At 40.5% G+C, this 19941-nt stretch overlaps 1 protein-coding gene across 4 annotated transcripts in view; it reads left to right on the top strand.

The window, feature by feature from the left end:
* The window catches only part of PHKA2 (phosphorylase kinase regulatory subunit alpha 2), a 43180-nt gene that overhangs the window by 3167 nt on the left and 20072 nt on the right, over window positions 1-19941 (top strand). For all 4 annotated transcript variants that reach the window (XR_014318902.1, XR_014318903.1, XM_082776906.1 and 1 more), the window contains exons 4-18: window positions 630-798; window positions 1579-1661; window positions 2303-2383; window positions 4950-5048; window positions 5347-5493; window positions 5720-5773; window positions 6328-6450; window positions 8373-8468; window positions 9959-10066; window positions 10799-10877; window positions 12597-12735; window positions 14737-14842; window positions 17377-17521; window positions 18002-18080; window positions 19247-19410. Coding sequence is in view for 2 of the 4 variants with exons in the window: in XM_082776906.1 (XP_082633032.1) it covers window positions 630-798; window positions 1579-1661; window positions 2303-2383; window positions 4950-5048; window positions 5347-5493; window positions 5720-5773; window positions 6328-6450; window positions 8373-8468; window positions 9959-10066; window positions 10799-10877; window positions 12597-12735; window positions 14737-14842; window positions 17377-17521; window positions 18002-18080; window positions 19247-19410 (1672 nt within the window). In the remaining 2 variants the exon portion in view is untranslated. The remainder of the gene's footprint in view (window positions 1-629; window positions 799-1578; window positions 1662-2302; window positions 2384-4949; window positions 5049-5346; window positions 5494-5719; window positions 5774-6327; window positions 6451-8372; window positions 8469-9958; window positions 10067-10798; window positions 10878-12596; window positions 12736-14736; window positions 14843-17376; window positions 17522-18001; window positions 18081-19246; window positions 19411-19941) is intronic.

Here is a 19941-nt window from a genome sequence, read left to right as displayed (position 1 = left end):
CTGTATGGAAAGCGTTCATCTGGCAGTAGCGTAGTACCACGGACCTGCAGGCAAGTAGCAGTGAATGGTTTGATTGACTTCCACTTGTGTTTGTTGCCAGTGGGGGAGAAAACTTTTTGGCATAGATCTGAGTTGAACTAGTATGTGTTGAAAATACAAAGCATTTCATTTGAAGTAGATACTCCTTGTGTTTTTTGTTTTTTTTTGTTTTGTTTTTTTCCTGCAAAATGATTGTGTTTTTATACTTGTACAAGGTGATATGGGATGTCTTTTTAAAGTTCTGTAGTTTCTTTGAGCAAAACTGGTCCTACTTGCACCTTTTTGAGATCAGGCTTGTAGCAAATCTGTTTTGCATTTGCAAACTGATTTTCCCAAACATGCATACCCGTAACAGAGATCTGAACTTCAACAAGGTGGTTTAAATCTACTTTTTTCCCAAATAGACAAGGATTTAGCTAGAGTCTGAAGTTAAAGCACTCTCTCTCTGTTACCTCATTTTGTTATCAAACTGAAGTAACAAAAATTAGGACCTTGTGTTTCATCTTTCCTAAGACAAGGTGCTTGTTTTGAAGTTACTTGGAGAATTTCTTCCAAAGTGGTTCATATTCAAAATCTCTGGTGTTTTTCAGGTAGATAAGGTAGAGAAGTTCAAATGCACACAGAGTACCAAAGACTGCCTGCACGCCAAGTATAACTCAGCTACTTGTGCCACGGTGGTTGGAGATGACCAGTGGGGACATCTGCAAGTAGATGCAACTTCGCTTTACCTGCTCTTCTTGGCACAGATGACAGCATCAGGTAAGCAGAAGTTATGCTAGCCTTGGCTGTTGTTGCAGTCTTTGTATTTTAGCTTTCTTTTAAAAGGAAAAGAGTTGTAACTAAATTCAAAGATCTTTGCGTAGTTATTACTCAGAAAATGTTTCTGTGGAAAAGAGAGAGAGATGTGAAATTGGAACATAAGCACAGTAACTGCCAAGGCAGTGTCCATTCCCTTAAAGTTTGTTGGCATACAAATACACGAGCTACACGGAGTCATGTCAGAGAAGAGCCGTGTTTGAAAACTATGTGGGTTGTGCTGATGGACAAATAGGTTTCTTCAGAGAGTGACCACATTGAGTCAGGTGCCATTAGTCCTTTCTGTGTTCCTTTCTTGCTGGCACTGTTTCACTTTGTGCTCTTCCTGAGAGGATAAGGCTCTTATCCTGGTGATCTCCTGGCAGAGCAAGAAGCAGATGGTGGGGTGGGGCTGCTGCTGGAGTTGTGCCACATGGTTCTTGAGAGCCAGAGCTGGCCCAGGCATCTCTGCTCTGTGCCCTCTGGGGATGAATGCCACTCTCCTGCTGAGGGTGGTTTTCTGGCTGGTCTTTGAAACAAGTGATGTGTACTGGTGGCATTTGAAATATTTTATCAGCAGCAAATAAAAAAAAAATAAACAAGCAGCTGCTTGTCAGTGTGAGTTTTTCCATTGGTTTCTGTGGGTAGTATTTGGTAGCAAAGAGGCAAAAGCTTGAAACTCACTGAAGAGTAAATATTTCTATTTTAATATGTGTAATTATTTTCTTCCCCTCTTCTAATCAGGATTACGTATCATCTTTACCCTTGATGAAGTTGCTTTTATTCAGAATCTTGTTTTTTACATAGAAGCTGCCTACAAAGTTGCTGTAAGTATTTATTTAAGTGTTAAACATCTCAACACTGCTCAGATATAGGTGGAAAATTATTTATTGATGGTGAATGAAAACATGAGCTTCGTTTTCCATGAGAGGATGTCAGAATCTGTCAGTACTTTACCTTGTGAGCAGCACCTCTGGAGATGGTGGGAGGGCTGTAGAGGGATTTACTGCTGCCTGGGTGAGGTATATTTGTTCTATCATCATAATAGATTTTCTTAAATTATTATTTTGAGCTTTATTTATAATTAATAGTAACTCCTGATGTCTCATCTTATGGGCTTTTCTAAAAAGAGCAAATTGTTGTCAAACGTTTTTTTTGGAAAGTAAAGAGTTGAAGAGGTACAGGGAGAAGCATGCAGGATAAAGGGCTTTGTGTGTTCTGTGCAGAAAGTGGTTCATGATTATAGACCTTATCCTGTTGGGATATGTCTTTATGAACTGCTCTTTAAACATGAGGAGGAGCTCTTCAGAAACTTGGGGAATTTTTTTTATTTTATTTTTAAGGCCAATAGATAAGTTTCATACAAGGGTCTGGTTTTGTGGTGGGGCTGTGCATGTGGAGCCAAGGGAGGGAAATAACTAGTTTTGTGTGTAACCATGCCAATTTTTTTTTAAATGTTTTCTTGCAGGATTACGGCATTTGGGAACGTGGTGATAAGACAAACCAGGGCATCCCTGAACTGAACGCAAGCTCCGTAGGGATGGCCAAAGTGAGAATGTCTTCCTGACTCCTCCTTCTTGGCTGTTCTTTTACTCTAAATGGCTCTAGTGAACCCGATAGCTTCCTTTGCATAGCTTTCTTGGCCCCTGCAGCTGTTAACTGATTGTATAAGAATTTTTGTTTGGGTGTGAATTGAATATTCAGTGCCAAATCCATGTGATAACGGCTAGCATTGAAGGACCTTAGTGCAGTTGTTCCAAGGACTGCAAAATGTCTAGCGGAGTCACTGAGGCATGAATCTGATAGATTCAGTGAGGTACAGTCTCATGAAATGGCCTTTTTTTTTTTTTTTTTTTTTTTTGTTCCTCCTTCTTAATTTTCTACCCTCAGTATAATATGGGATGTTTTCATGATAAGATTAAGTAAGATGTAAATTCTGGAAAACAGCAGGGTATCAGTCTTAAGAAATTATTTACAAGGCATCTGGTGGACTGACAGGCCGAGTATTATTAACATCAAAGTTGCAGTTGCATTTCAGCATGATTTATCAGTAACCAAGATCCCGTGTGGCTGGCTGCAAGAGGGAGAAGCTGCTGGTGTTGGCTGCATTTGAGTCAAATAGTGATAAATAGTGATAAGGCAGCTTCAGTGGGGGTGCCTCAGTGTGAGGTTTTTGTCTTGGAACAGTCTGGTTGCTGTGGTCCCTCTGCATTAGGGTGAAGCTGCAGGATACAAATGGACATGGAACAGCATTCAGTGCTACCACAGCCCAGCAAACTGGAGTTTCAGGGGAAAGCTCTGCTAAGCTGGCTCTGGTAGCCCAGTCCTTGCTCTCTTCCTGCCCCAGTCCCTGGGTGGCTCTGCAAGCCCCACATCAGCAAAGCCAGGGTTTCGTAGCCTTCTAGGTTAAAGTAGGGGTGCTCAAACAAAGTGGTTGGGCTGCTAATGTCTTCCCTAGGCATACACATTATGGCTGAGAGGTACAAGATATGCAGAGACAGGGCACAATGTGTCTGGTTGGTGTCGTGGTTCCGCTCGAGTGGGCAGCCGAGCTCCACCACAGCCGCTCTCTCACTCCCCCTCCTCAAAGAGGAATGGGGAGAAAATATGTGAAAAGGGCTCAAGGATTGAGATAAGGACGAGAAAATCACGCAATAATTATTGTAACGGGCAAAACAGACTCGGCATAAGGAGATAGTAAGATTTATTGCCTACAACTAACAAGCGAGAGAAGTGAGAAAACAAAGGAAAAAAAAACCAAAAGCACCTTCCCCCCCCATCCACCCTCTTCCACCTCCTCCCCCCGAGCGGCGCAGGGGAACGGGGAATGGGGGTTATGGTCAGTCTACAGCACTTCTTCTCTGCCGCTCCTTCTCGGTCACTCTCGTCCCCTGTGCTGTGGGGTCCCACCCACGGGATGCAGTCCTTAATGAACTGATCCGGCGTGGGCTTCCCACAGGCAGCAGCTCTTCCAGAACTGCTCCAGATATGGGTCCGTACCACGGGGTCCATCCCTCAGGAGAAAACTGCTCCAACCTGGCTCCCCTACGGGCAGCAGCTCCTGCCAGATCACCTGCTCCTGCGTGGTCTCCTCTCCACGGGCTACAGGTCCGGCCCGGAATCTGCTCCGGCAGGGGTCTTCCACAGGCAGCAGCCTCCGTCGGTGCAGGGCCACCTGCTCCGCCGTGGTCTCCTCCACGGGCTGCAGCGTGGAACCCTGCTCCACCGTGGTACTCCATGGGCTGCAGGGGGACATCCTGCTTCACCATGGTCCTCACCACAGGCCGCAGGGGACTTCTGCTCCGGCGCCTGGAGCACCTCTCCCCCTCCTTCTACACTGACCTTGGTGCAAGGCTGTTCTCCCACTCCCTTGACTCTCCCGGCTGCTGTCTGGTGCAGCGTTTTTTCCCTGTCTTAAATATGCTCTCACAGAGGCGCAAAACAACATCGCTTATTGGCTCGGATCTGGAAAACAATGGGGCCCTTCCCAAACATGGGGCAGCTTCTAGATCTTTCTCACAGAAACCACCCCTATGGCTCCCTGCTACCAAAACCTTGCCACGTAAACCCACTACAGTTGGCCATTAGGAGTGCAGAGAGCAGACATCTCATCCCTCTTTCCCTCAGGAGGTGCTGGTATCAGTAAGAGAAGGAGATGGCAATGCTCTCTTCTCTGGGAACCAGCCTCCGATGGCCCTGGGCATGCTGAGCAAGCCTCTTTCTGTGAATAGCCCTGCAGCAAGGAGGATTGAAAGGCTGCTAAATGGAGGAGTTATTTGGGGCTGTGGAACAGGAGAAGCATTTATTACTAAATATTCTTTAGGTGTTATCTCAGCAGAAGCAGCGCTCCCCATTGCTTTGCATTGCAATTTAATCTTAAGAAGGGTCACCAGCTCACCAGTCCTGTATCCTTCTAGTGGAAAGGCAAAAATATTTATTTTTTCTAAAATACTTCAGTGCTTCCCCTTTAAGTTGAAAAAGTGTCTGTGGAGCAAACTTCCGTCTAACCTAATTTCGTTCTGAAGAAAAGGACAGGTGCTAGGGTGTATACTTGACTTAAAAGTTCTTTAATGTTTGTTTTTCTTTGTGTGTGTGTGTGTGTGTTTGTTTTGAAGGCTGCTTTGGAAGCAATAGATGAACTAGATCTTTTTGGAGCTCACGGAGGGCACAAATCAGTGATTCATGTTCTTCCTGACGAAGTAGAACATTGTCAGGTAAAAACTAGTTTTCTCTTTCCTTTGCTAGGAGAAAACCCAGGTCCCTTTCCCCTTCCCTTTTGTTCTTAAATTTAATGTTGATTAACTGAACTTAATGAGGATGACTTCAGACTGCACTGTTCACCCTGTTTATAGTAGATCACATGAAAGCGTGTTCTCCTATTAACTCAGCTAAAATAATTATGCAGTGAATTCTTTCTCAGTTTGCAAATAGTATATTCCATTTGCATTTTACGTAGTCTTTTGAACAAGACAAATTATTTTACATCCCTCTCTTTGTTCCTGTTTTGCTCAGTCTATACTTTACTCCATGTTGCCAAGGGCATCCACGTCAAAGGAGATAGATGCTGGCCTTCTCTCTATTATTTCTTACCCGGCTTTTGCAGTGGAGGATATCAACCTTGTTAATGTAACCAAGAGTGAAATCATATCCAAACTGCAGGTAAGGGTTTCATTTATTTTTATTTTTCAGAGGGAAGGAGAAGCAGAACTTCCTTTCTTAACTGAAAATCCTTAAACAGAGATTGACAGACTTGGTGGGGCTATGAATGGAACAGAGGGAGGAAAATCCCTAAGTGGCACTGGAATCTCACTGCTTTTACACAGATGTCAGTCTATGAGGAAGAATGGTTATGAGAAGTTTTCTGTAATTTTGTCTGTTTTTATAGGGCCGCTATGGCTGCTGTCGTTTTCTCCGGGATGGCTACAAGACACCCAGAGAGGTATTTCTGATGTGTATTTTCAGTAGACATTAGGAAGAACATTATCTCTTGTTTATGGACAGTTTTTTTTGTCTCATGTACATGAAGGGTGAAGTTCTGCATCATTGTTAAGACATCTTAGTGGCGACATCTTTGGTAGCAATCCAGGCATCCGCCCTGGGAATGACTCATGTCTGAAGGAGACTAATGGTTTGAAAACCACTTATTACTAAGAGAAGTTAATGCATCATTCTACAAGGAGTGACATGCTTGGGGTGCCTAAGGGGAAAGCAGTGTGTTTGAGGTGCCCCAGGGTGTCTTTGAACTAGGGCAGAGACAAATTATTGGGTGACACCTAGATTCTGAGTCTGGGAAGGGTTGATTTTTCTGGAAACAGATTAAATGAGCCTGGGACTGAATGTGAAAAAGAAATCAAGAGGCTGCATGGAAACTGGTTCCTTTGTTTTTATTGGTTTCTTGGTTTTAATTACTTGTATAAAATAGGCTTCCATTATGTATGTAGTTTGAGTGACTAATTTAGCACTGTGACTAAATGAACATGATTGAATTTCCAGGATCCGAGCAGGCTGCACTACGATCCTGCTGAGCTCAAGCTGTTTGAGAACATTGAATGTGAGTGGCCAGTGTTCTGGACGTACTTCCTAATTGATGGAGTATTTAATGAGGACAAAATTCAGGTGAGGAAAAAGGAAACACCTTTGAATGGAAATGCAAAGAAGTATTTTGTAGCTTTGCTCTATGTTTATTTTGCTTATCAGTCGTCTCCATGAAAGTCCCAATGACCCGTTCCTGCTGGGGTAGAACCTAGCAGAAGGCAGATCTTTCACTGTGTGCAGTATTGATGTAGGCAAATTAAGTATTTGAGTAGATGAATCAGGTACTACAGATACCAGTAGCTGGGTGAGGACATGGAGCCTTTGGTCTTGCATGCTGCTCTGGGGCTGTGGTGTGATAGGTGTTACTATTTGAATCTCGTGCAATATTGATGCTCTGTTGGCATCAAACACTACTGGGATTCACAAGAATTCACTTTCATACATTCAGGGAGATTTGGGGTGGGTTAGACCCTTATGAGGAGCCATTTCATTTTCACTGATTTCATAAGTTATTTGCTGGTTCCTTAAGTTGTTTCATGCCTTTGCTGTGTCAAGCATTCGGTGGTCATGGGAGCTAAATTGACTGTAGCCCTCCAACGGTTATAGTCGTTCCTGGAGGCTACTGATAACTTAAAGAGCAACAAGTAACCAGGACTAAGTGTGTCCACATCAAGAGTTCTGCAGATTGGTGGCTTGAAGGAAGTAACAAATACATAATCCATTAAAAATAAAATGCCATCAGAAACAAAGCTGGGAATTTCAGATCAAAAAATCTTGCTGTGCCAGATGTAATAAATCGAGTGAGATATTTACTAGCACGAGAAATATGAGTTGCTTTGTTGTACAAAGCAGAAGTAGTCTGGTGGGGACAGAAATGGCATTGTTTCATGAGGAGAAAAATCAGAGTTCACTGAAACTCTGACAATAAGCTCTCTTCAGAAAGCAGTCTTTAGAATTTAGTTAGGTGATCTAGGACAGTCTGTACCTGATTATCTTTATGGTATGCAGATGATCTGTGCTAGGGTGAGCTCAGAATGGACAATTGCCCCCAGTTCCCACAGTATAAACATAAACTGACTTGAGACACTCTGGTGAGCGTCTAGTCTTCCATAGTTACTGTGGCACACATGTAGTTGCAGTGGCAGCACTTGTTAGGAAAATAAGCAGCCTGAGGACTCATAAAGAGTGGATAAATATATGGTACACTAGTATTTTCAGTGCTCTGACAGAACGTGCGGGTACCTTAACTTGTGTAGTAGACTAGCTACTTCCTCAGAAAGGTATAGCAGAAGTAGGACTTCAAAGGCAAGTTCTGGTAGTGCTGGAAGACAGCTTCCCTGTAAGTAAAACCTCGGAGTGCAATAGTTAAGAAAGGGGAGAAAATAAGGAATCTGGCAAAAAGAATACTGAATGTTTTTCATTTTGTATCAGCCTGGTGTTCCTGTTCATAACATGTTGTCTAGCAACACAAGAGTAAGAGGATTTTCCATTCAGTTAACTTAGGTATTTTTAATCAGTTTACATCTATTTTAATTTTTCCCCAGGGTGAAATTTTAAGAGAAACTGAATTCCCAATCTTGCAAAGCAGGATTCAGAAAATCATAGACAAATGTGCTTGGTAGAAAGCTAACAATTCATACACCTTACACTCCTCATGGATATTGTCAGTCCTGACATATTCCATGTCACTGCATCATCATCATCAAATTTCATGCAAAATTTGTTCCAGTAACTTCTCCACAGTAATATGTTTAGCGCTTCAGTGGTTTGTAACTGGTTAAAGACGTGTGCTCATATTTTGGAGGCTGATAATATTGAGATGCTGGAACAATATCTGAGAATTTGAAGCCTTTTCTTCCATCAGCAAGTTGTGATTCACCTTACTACCACCCTTGTTGTTTGTTTGTTACTAATTTTCAACAGACAATTACTGAAATTTTAACTTTTACTGTTTCTGTTTTGCTGAATGTATTGTCAATTCTCCCTTCTGTAAATATTTCCAGGTAGAAGAGTACAGAGAGGCTTTGGAAGGAATACTTATTAGAGAAAAGAATGGAATAGTTCTAATGCCTGAGCTGTACGCAGTCCCTCCAGAAAAGGTATTGTGAAACGGAAGCATCCACTTCTGTATGGGAAGTATAGATAACAAAATCAGTGTCAGTTCTATAATTTTCCTCTAGTTGGTAAACCAAAGTTAGCAATATACAAAAAAAAAAAAAAAAAAAAAAAAAAGGCCACTACACGTTATTAAAAAACATTAGACCTCTCATGGCTCCTGCCAAGAAATGGTAAACTTCAGGCTTCCAGATGATGAAATCTGGGAGCTGGGAATCTTGAGTGCCTAGGGAAGTTCTAGAGTAGATATAAAATTTTAAAGTTCTTATAACAAGACATATTTAAAAAGGGCTGCTGCTGATTTACAAACTGAAGCTCAAAGAAGAAATAAACATAAACTGTCCTGCCTGCCTATTCTGTCAATGGTTTGTGCTCTTTTTCTCCTAGAGGTTGCATTTAAGATAAATAAAGGTTTCAGATGAATTGGGGTTTGTTAGATTTTTTTTTGTTGTGAGTTTGTTTATTGTTTTTCTTTTTCCCATTTTTGCTGTCACTGTTTTACCTGTTTCTCCCATTGTGACAGAAATTCAGACAACATTATGTGCTCTTCCATGGTATTTGCTTTTGTATCTCTCCCTGCCCAATTCTCCTCCCACTCCAGACTTCTCAGCCCTCACGCAGTAAGGGCGTGGGGCCTTCTGGCTTGGTCTGAGAAGGGAAGGCATGCCAAAGGCTGATGTTTTGGTCAGACATCTGAGGCTGAAGCTCTGAGTTATCTGCCTAGTGGGAACAAGTGTGTAGAAGTTCAGTCTTCTTGTGAATTTTGATGTGATGATGATCTGATGAACACAACAAATAAATGGGGTGTTTTTTGCCTGCTATCTATATATTTTAAAATGGCTTAAAGATGGATAAAGATGTTATCCAGCAGGTTTTATCCCCTATCCTCAAAAGATCTGTATACTGCAAAATCAAGTCATGTTGTTGTTGTTGTAGGGTCTTGTTTGTTTTTTGTTTTAGTTTGTTTGGTTGGTTTTGTTTTGTTTTGTTTTGTTTTTCCTAAATTAATAGCCTTAATTTTTCCATTGAACATTCTTGCTAACTCAAGAAATGTGGAATAGCCTTCATTTTTGGAAAGCACCTTCAGGTTAACTTTCAGGAAGCTAGATTGTAATCGGTGAAGTTCAGGCATCATTGTCCAAGGAGCTGGAAAGCAGACAATTCCTTACAAGCTGCCAGAGGGAAGGCAGTGAAGGGATGCTAAGAAGAAAGGGGAGGTGCTAACACAAAGCTCTAGTTGCATGCAGAGTCCCCATTCAACCTCCAGTTTTGAAGGTCGGGTGGTTTCCATTAAGGAAGCATAGTTCTTGTCCTAGAGAGCATTCAGCCTCAAAAGTAAAATCAAGAGATATCAGTAATAATAATAATACCAGATTAGAGTGGGTAGATGATAGACTTTGTATTTTCAAATCCGTGTTAATGATTGTTCTTCAGAACCTTAAGGTAATTTTCTTGTTTGTGCTTTTGTTGTCAGGTGGACGAGGAGTATGAAAATCCTCACTCAGTGGATCGTGTCCCCATGGGAAAGCTGCCTCACCTTTGGGGCCAGTCAATGTACGTCCTTAGCTGCTTATTAGCAGAGGTAATTATTTCTTGTATAGTAGGTGAGTTTGTATTTCATTTTATACTGAGCTGGGTTAGGCTTTAAGTAAAATTTGATTGTCAGGCAGGGGACACTGGATTTTCCAGAACATGCACATGGACAATGAAGGGATGACTCTGAGCTTTCAGGAGCTTTTTTTTAAATTATTATTTTATTTATTTATTTATTTATTTTGTATATATGTAGATAGCTTGATAAGAAACAGACAATTTAGTATCTGAGTAAGTTGCCAGATGCACTGGATATATGGTATAGGCTAGAGGAGTGTGAATTCCAAGCTGACTTGGCTGCTTCAGAGCTAAGATTCTGCACTGTTTTGGCTCCAGTGGGTTGTGCCTTACTCTGTGGCATAAAATGACTGCAGAATTGTCCAGTATTAGTCATGGGCTTGTTAAAGGAACAGCTGAGTATCTCTGTAGAGCTGCAGAAAAATCACTGACCTGGCAAAATTGCTTCACTTGCTGCAACTCTGAAATAGGAATTCAGGATATGCAGATTGTGTCAGTCACAACCGTTTCCACATTATTCTGAAAAATATTGCAGCTGTTTTTATTGAATATACTACTTAGTGGATGGTGAAACTAGACTTTAAGACTTGCTTTTCCATTAAAAATTAAAATTGGTTAAGATAGATTCTAGATGTCATCAAAAGCCTTTTACTTAATTTTTGTATGTGTCCTTTCTTTTTTCTTTCTTCTGCTTTTATTCTAGGGATTTCTGGCTGCAGGTGAAATTGATCCCTTAAACAGAAGATTTTCCACTGGATTTAAACCTGATGTTGTGGTACAAGGTTGGGGAATTTTTCAAACATTCTGGGTAAATGGGAGTATGTGGCAGTGAAGTCTATATGTGTGGGAATGAAGAAAGACATGTTTTAAAATGATGTGGGTTTTCACATGGTACACGGATGTTTTTGGGATACTGTGATAATGAGAAGAGGGTTGTTTCTCTGGCTGCTTTTTTCCATGAGAGAAGATCAGCTTTAACAAACCTCATAAAAAATATTTATTTGGTCTATTCTCCCATATGCCTGGTGACAGGACGAGGGGGAATGGGCTAAAGTTGTGCCAGGGGAAGTTTAGGTTGGATATGAGGAAGAACTTCTTCACCGAAAGAGTTGTGAGGCATTGGAACAGGCTGCCCAGGGAAGTGGTGGAGTCACCATCCCTGGAGGTCTTTAAAGACATTTAGATGTAGAGCTCAGTGATATGGTTTAGTGGAGGACTGGTTTGTGTTAGGTCAGAGGTTGGACTCAGTGATCTTGGAGGTCTCTTCCAACCTAGATGATTCATAGATTCTGTAAAATTTTAAGACTGAAGACTGGGGAATGGAGAGTGGCAGACTTGATCTTAAATAGAAAAGAAAGGTCATGGCATATACTGGCAGAAAAGACCAGGACTGACAGGAGACCTGTCCATTCAGTCAGGTTTTTGTTCAGCCCTTTTTCAGGGGAAGCAGGAGAGCAATGAGTGGGGTGGATCTGTTCCAGGAGGTGAGGAACAAGCTAGAGAGCAGAAAGCAGCCAGACTTAGAGCTGCCTTTTGTGTGCTTCAGGGAGTAGCATCTTTCTTCAGTTCAGGAACAGCCAAACCCACATAATTAAGTGGAGGGCAAACACCAACTGATCAGGGATAAAGCCTTTTCTGGGTCTGAGCTGGCTGCTTTTCCAGAATGGCACATTTAGCAGGAGCAGTCTTAATCAGTGGTATTTTGACCTGGACAGGTGCTTGTTTACCCCCTCTCTTGGTGTATCATTGTGGTGGTGCTTTGTTACTCTGAAATGCTTGATTTCTCACATAAATATAAATGCGTTCTTACTTTTAGCATTCTTTGACAACGATTTATAATGTAGAGAATACTGAATTATTAGCTCCAAATCAATGAGCCATCTGGCATGAGCAAAACTTCATGCAGGACTAGAGGCAGAATCAGGCCCTGGATTATAAATTCCTCCATTTGGGGCTTTTTTTTTCCCCTACTTCTGCCAAGTTAATGGCCTCTAACGTTTATTGCTGTACGGATAATGGCACCTCTTTGCCATTGACCTGACTATGTAAATATGATGTGCCATACAAAAGCAACAAATACAGGGTCTTGCAGGGGCAAAGCCTTGTCTCCTGAAAGAGACTGCACAGTCCAAACTTGTGGTACTGAAAAAGATCAAAAGAAAATGATAAAACCCCAAGAAAGCTGCTCTTAACCTCAGAGCTGGCCCTGCTTTGAGCAGGAGTTTGGAGTAGAGGCCTTGTGAGGTCCCTTCCAATTTGAGTTACTTTGTGATCCAGAGTGGAAAAGAATGACAAGATGCTCTGAAGAGCAGAGAGCCTGAAGCTCTCTGAAATCCTCTTGCAATCCCCTTAGATCTCATGGAGTCATAAATTAAGAAAGAAGTAAGGTCTTTGTGCATTTTTAGTCAATTACACGGTAGCTGAGAGGTGACAATAAAGGCAGTCAGTTAAAAAGAGAAGAACTTTGGTTCTTACTAGTGTTTGTGTTTTCTGTGATGCAGTAACTATTCTGGCAGAATCTAATCAAATTAAGAATCTACTGCAAGACCATGGAATCGATGTTCAGAGCATTGCTGATATCCATCCACTGAGAGTGCAGCCAGCTCGCATCCTGAGTAATCTCTACACCAAGTTGGGTAGGTATTTAAATATGGAAGCCTCTCTACTGCTGTACAGTTCTTTATTTTTATGTTTTCTTTCCCATTGTCTCAATATCTTTGACTTTGAAAAACAAAAACAACAAAACAAACAAACAAAAATAAATAAATAAAAACACACAACCAAACACAAATAACCTCCCACATTTGTGTAGGGAAGGTTAACAGCATTACAAACTTTTGTCTTAAATAAGAGTCTCCAAAAGGGAAGAAAAACACATTTTTTCATTAGAAAAAATGGCCAAAATACAAGTTTCTCTGTGCCCAGTTGTGACAGAGCTAGGCAAGCACTGACTCTTTTTGTTCTGCAGGAGCTACTTCCAAAAAGAAAAACTGGCTTTAAAAACAAACAAACAAAAAGGCCTGGAAAAAATGTAGAAAAAGCAATGTTTCTCCTTTCAGAAGTCAGAATACTTCTGTCTTTGGTCTAGGGACCTTGCAGTACAATTGCCATTCTACCAGCAGACTCTCTGGGAAGTTTTCGGTTCCAAACCAGGAAAGCTATCCTGTTATCAGAGCAACTCTGGCCTGTCAGGTTCTTGCTATGTTCCTTCCAACCCTGAGCTGAGTAGAGCTGCTTCCATTTCTGCTGCAAATCCAAAAGCCTTTAGGTCTTTTCTAACCTGAAGACTTTAAATAAATTTCCAATTCCTCAGCAGTGGCCCTTGAGGCCTGTTGTCCCTCTGAGCCTGACAATTGGATTAAATAAATGCACAAAATCTCAAACTGATTATAGTTCAGCTGAAAATCAGATAAGCCTTCAATCACCACTGGCTCTTCTTATAATCCTTGCTGGAATGAAGGAAGTCTTGGTGAAAATTTGTTACATGTATTCCTAATTGAACTTACTTTTACTACTTGAAGCATGCCAAAAGTTTATGACTCAAAACTATGGATGTTACTACAAAGTAAGATTTATGAGGTGGGTCAACATTGATAGATTTCTTTTTCAGCATAGGTAAGGGGAGCTATATCATGCTTCTCTGCCTATCTATAGCATGTTCCCATGGCAATAAGGTTTATGGATAATGTGGAAGAAGAGCATGAGACTGTTCATGGTTTTGTTTATTTTTCATTGTTATGTTTGTTGTTGTGTGTTTTTTTTTTTTTTAATAAGAAGTTTTTTAGAAGCGTTGAAACATCCAAAATAACACGGCCTTCAAATAAATCTTAGAAATTGTGCCCTGTATGTGAAGGAAAATTCCATATACTGATTTTTATTTTTTTTTTTTTTTTGAAGAATTTGTCTTTTTATTACAAAGAACTTCTAACAAATGAAACATTTGCAGGGCTTTGCTGAAGTTTGCAGTTATTTTGTAATAGTTTGAAATAGCTTTCTTTCACTAGTAGGGGGTGAGTAGGCTGCTTTGACACATTGGTGTACTGTTTTTAACAGTGACTTTTTTAGTAATGTTCACAGGGATTTCTTTTCAGGCACATACTTGTTTGGCTTATTCTTTTCAGACACATTCAAGTCAGCTCCTGGGTGCTGGAGAAAAGGGTGCAGTGCAGAGCATTAGCTAATAAGCCACACTGAGAAAATTGGGTTTTATTACCCCCATGAAAAGAAAATCTGTCTCTGTATTGAGGTGTGTTTAGCCTTTTAAGGTCAAGAACTTATAAGGTTCTACAGTGAAAGGCAATGAAATTTCTGTTACATGTTGATGGCCTGTTTTTTGAAAGGGCATAGTTCTTCTTCTTGGTGGTGAAGTTTTGTGAGCAATGAATATAAAAGACCTAATTCCATGGTTGGTAAAGCCAAAATCTCGATTTTGAATCAGGCCTTTGAAGAACCCTAGCTATTACATTGATTTAAAATTTGATTTATATTGATACAAAGCACACCAGTCTGTAGCATCTCATTCTTATCTATCTTTTGCTCTGCTGATACGAATGAAGTAGATCTCTTGGCCTAAAATGGTGGTTGTGGAAAACCAAAGAGGAAGTGTTAGGTGACTTTTTTTCCTATTTTCTTTACAGGTAGGAATGAAAACATGAAATTAAGTGGACGTCCACATCGACACATTGGAGTGCTGGGTACCTCCAAGCTGTACGTGATCAGAAATCAAATTTTTGCCTTTACCCCTCAGGTGAGCATGGAAAGCTGGCAGGGGAATCCCTGTGTACTTAATGGCTAATCATTAATTAAGAACTTTGCTTTCGTGTGCTGTCACTCCACTTTAGGCAGAGCAGGGCTAATAAAGCAGACGTACTTTGCTTTGCGGGTTTTTTAGGACCATTGGATGATCGAGGTAGTAGGAGTACTGATAAATGTCTCTTCTGTCATGCAGAGTCTGGCTTCTTTGGCTTTTGGCTCAGAAGGCCACAGCAAATCAATAGTGCAAGGTTGTTACTGATCACTGCCTGAACCAACATTCTAGATAATTAAATAATTTATCCAAAAATAGGCCCATTAATATTTTCTTTCTTCTTATTTCTTAGATGGAAAATGTAATTACGCTCAAGTGTGCCAAGTACTATAACCCCAAAGACACGAAGACATAATCTTTTCATTGTGGAAAGGATCAATATCACTGAGAAAACGATGTTCTTTCTTTTTCTGTTTAGCGGCTTTTTCAATGTAACTAGAAGTTTGGACCCTCCTACAATTAAATGTTGTGGGTTTTTGTTTTTTTTTTTATACACATAAAGAAATACTACACAATTCTTGTAGCCTTATTGTAGCTGTTTGTACTAGAAGTACAAGGGGTCATCTACACGAAACATGAGCAGGGTGAAGAATCCTCACACCCTCCTAAATATTTGATTAATATAATCTTTAAATTCCAGTGGAATAGATTCAGTGGATTCCACAGATGGCTTCTTCAGTGCTGCGTAATGACCAGACTTCATCAGTTTTACTGCAAGTAGTGTGGATCCCTTTCTGTTCTTGCCCAGGTCAATTGATCACAACAGGCTTTATACATGTACAAGATACTTCATGCACGAGAAGATTTGGCTATTGTGTTATGTTGTTCCACCACACCAATATCCACTTTTGCAAATTAGGGAAAAATTCCTTAGAGTTGTGACTATTATTTAAATATCTCTTTGTCCACGTCTTGCTATATAAATATTAGGACACTGTACTCCAGCTGAAACCTTGGCACGTGTCAAGTATGGACATACCTACTAATATTTTCCAAAATGGCATTTATCTTTGCATCAGCAACACACTTCCCTTATTTGACAAACCTCTATAACATTTTCCATTGCACTTCTTAGGCAAGCATTCCTCCCGCCCCTTTTTCTGGTGGAGTGGAATTTATGTTTAATTTCACCTTCCGAAGGTTAGCAATTAACTCGTTTTTGTTGATCTTGAGTAATGTCCACAGATTTAGTGGTTTCATAGTTTGCATTTCATCCAGTTCTCTAATGAAAACATTGATTAGAGATAGGACAAAGGCTGACCCCAGTTAGACACCCTCTCTGTTTGAGAAAATGGTTAATAACTACTGTTTGAGAGCAATTTTGAAGCAGTTTGACCTTTTCAGATGTTTTTTCTTCAGATTGCTAGGGTGAAAGGCTTTGCAGAAGTCAAGATATGTCTACTGCTTCCTTGTGTGTACCATCTAGGTGGTAAATTAGAAATTAGACTGATTTGCAGAGATTGTTTTTTGATTCGACCATCTTGCCTTTATAATTTTGTAATTCTCTTGGCACTCTCAAATTGACTTCAGGCACTGAAATGGGGTTGTCTGGTCTACATTATTCTGGCTCTTCCTTTCTAAAGAAACATCTTTGCCAGCTTGAATTTACGTGCTCTTTAACCTTTTCTTCCCAAGCTCAGGCTGAACTCCTGTTTCTCTTTTATAAGTAGTATTACAGGTCATCAGTGAGTAAAGGTGGCACTGAATGCTTCAGCTTGTCTGTGTCCTCTCTTTCTATCCTTTTCCTCTCTTCATTAACAGGTCCACAATTTCTGTGTTTTCCTATTACCTTTGATGTGTTTACAGAAGGTTTTCTCCTTGTCCATTATGTGTCTTACTAATTGATGTTTATTTTACGTCCCAGCCTTTTCCCTTTTCAACCCCTCCCTAATGCTGGTGTGCTTTTAACTTTTGTTGTGGCTGATTTGACATACTTTTCATGTTTTTTCCAGCTTAAGATGTAGCCATAATAGTCTCTTACTGTGGTTCTTGGCCTTCCTTTACAGAGAGAACACCACCCTTTACCACTGTACATTTAATACACTTTTTTTTTTCCACAGTAACTGTCAGCTGTTCCTATTCTGCTCGTGTTTTAGATTGTTCCCAAGAGATATATGGTTACTAGTGTCCAGTCCCCAGCATGCACCTGTTTATTCTTTGTATTGCTGCTGTTGTATTTTCTCCCACATTTATGCTACTTTGATTTTGCAGATCATAGGTTACTGTAACTCATCACTGGGAGAATTTTGCTTCAAGGGAGTCACCATCTACTTTTTATTTGTATAGCTTCCTTTTTTCACTGTCAGCCTATAAATGTAAGAAAATGCATGTTCTGCAGAAGCATGGGTCTTTTTTCCCAACAGCATGCCTTGTTTGGTTAATTCAACCAAAAAAATCATATTTTTTTTCACTGGGAAAAAAAATAGAGGAGAGCACTGACAAGTACTTACATACCATATTTCTCTGTTTTCCAGTTTACTGACCAGCATCACTTCTATCTGGCTCTAGACAATCAGATGATTGTGGAGATGCTCAAGACAGAGCTGGCTTACCTCACTTCTTGTTGGAGGATGACAGGGAGACCAACCCTGACGTTTCCCATCACCCACACGATGCTTGGTAAAGTTGATTTTCTTGGTTGCAAGCAGAATAGATTATTGTGGGGGAGTAGCATGAGGGTAGGTTTGAGCAGAGACAGATGGCATGACTGTTTCAACATCTGAGTTTTAACATCAAAAGTACGGTTTAACTTTCTCAAGTCTATGCTGAACTTGGATGATGTGTAATATTTTTCTTTTTTTTTTTTTTAGTCCCTGATATCCTTGCACCTCCTCACCATCTTCATACTATTTCTATTTCTGTCCAAAGAAATTCTATACAAGGCCTGTTGGAAGTTGTCATGGGTGGAGGGGCTTGGGATTGTTTTGATTTTGTTTGATATATTTATTTTTTTTTTAATAATCTGGTATTGATAGCACTTGTGGGTTCTGTTTTAAATTTAGTTTACTTTGTAGAGAATACTCAATAATCCACTTAGTTGGCCACGATAATTAAAGAATGTGTTGGTAAGCTTCACGCTCTTCTATTGTTCTTTTTCAGTTGATGATGGTACTGACATTCATCCAGCAGTTCTTGCCACCATAAGAAAATTAGAGGATGGTTATTTTGGAGGTGCAAGGTACTGCCATAATCACCAAATGATTTGCTCTGTGATTTTTTTTAATTAAATCATGAACAAGCCTCAGGTTTGAACCTGTGCTACTGCATAGACCTCATGCCGGAACTCGAGACAGAGAGCAGCTTTAATGGTTATGTGGGAGTCAGATGGTAGATGGACCTCAAACGCAGTGGGGAAAAATCTGTTTCCCAAGATGTGCGCCATCTCTCACTGCTATTAATAGTTGATTAAAGGCAGAGGCATTTAAAGACTGAGGCAAAAAAAGGCATTAATGTTTATGATAGGCCTTGGGTTGCCCTGTCTTCAAGTGGAGGACCATGGCTGGGGGAGCAGCAACTTTCCATTTGTTAATGCTGAAATTGTAAGGAACTGTTTGCATCAGCTGAATGTTTATAAGTCTGTTGGGCTTGATGAGATTCATCCCAGAGTACTGAGGGAGTTAGTGGATGTTCATAGAATCACAGAATGGCTTGGGTTGGAAGGGACCACAAAGGTCATCTAGTTCCAACACCTCTCCCATGTTATAGCAGGACCCCTCTCAGTTACCTACAGAAGGTTTTGGGAACCTGGGGAGGTCCCCGCTGACTGAAAAGTAGCCAACATCCCAATTTACAAGAATGGCATGAGAGAAGACCCTGGAAATCATAGACCTATTAGTTTAACTTCAGTACCTGGAAAACTTAGGGAAAAGATCATGCTGGGTGCCAAAGAAAGGCAGTGACATGATAACACCATCATCGGGCCCAGCCAGCATGGGTTCACAAAGTGAAAGTCCTGTCCTGCTAACTCCGTATCCTTCTATAATCAGATCATCTGCTTAGTAAATGAAGGGAAGATAGTGGATGTAGTTTTTCTGCATTTTAGCAAGACTTCTGGTACTGTCCCTCACAGTATCCTTTTGGACAAATTCCGCAGTTGTGAGGAATTTGTGAGAACAGGTTTATGCTACACTAAGTGATGAACTGGATCAGTGGCAGAGCTCGAAGGGCCATAGTGAATGGAGCTACCTCTGGTCACTAGTTTTGTTCCCCAGGGCTTCATAGTTACCAAAGGTGGACTTGACAGCTAAGCCTTATAGATTTTGGAGTTGTTGAAAGCTCAGTGAGCATTAACCAGTATCAAAATGATGTATGTTTGCTCCCTCTGGCATGCTTTCCTGTTTGCAGGGTGAAGATAGGCAAGCTATCAGAATTTCTTACCACCTCTTTTCATACGCATCTGAGCTTTCTGGATCCAGACTGTGATGTAAAACTGTTTGATGACCCTAAAGAAGGCTGTTGTAGCCCTGACAGTGAATATGGAGGCTATCCAGCAGATTTCTGTGAAAAAGGTAGTAGTTTTCTCACTTTTTTTTTTCTTTTTTCTTTTTCTCTGTAATGTTCTGTCAGTTAGAGCCTGGGTTTGCCCTACTATGCAGAATCTAATTTGTGCACAGTTGATAGTCATTCAGGTTTCTCGTGCTTCAGCCTGAGAACAGTACAAGCATGACTTGGTTTGGAGAAGGAGTTTGTGTATATTCTTCCCACATTCTTGGTGTGGCATTGACCGGTAATTGCTGTGGGAAAACCGAGTCTGAGGAATCAGCAGATTGGGTTTGTGTGAAAGATGCTAGAGGAAGGTAGAGAGTGTGAGGAATCATACAAGTTTGTATGGAAGAGCTGGTCTTTAGACTACCAGCAAGAGAAAAAACATTTTGATCCTTTTCAAAGGGAAAGACAATTTCTAAACTTAACTGTTTAAAAACTATCAAAAACTGTTTTTTTTATTTTCTTTCCATTTTTTTTTTTAGCTTAAAAGTCTTTTGCTTATGATATTCCTACATTTCTGCATGCCTTTCTGTATAAACAAGAATAGAATGGTG

The sequence above is a fragment of the Aythya marila genome, assembly GCF_965140915.1.
Source record: "Aythya marila genome assembly, chromosome: 1".
Lineage (NCBI taxonomy): Eukaryota > Metazoa > Chordata > Aves > Anseriformes > Anatidae > Aythya > Aythya marila.
This window is presented reverse-complemented; position numbering and strand designations above follow the sequence as displayed.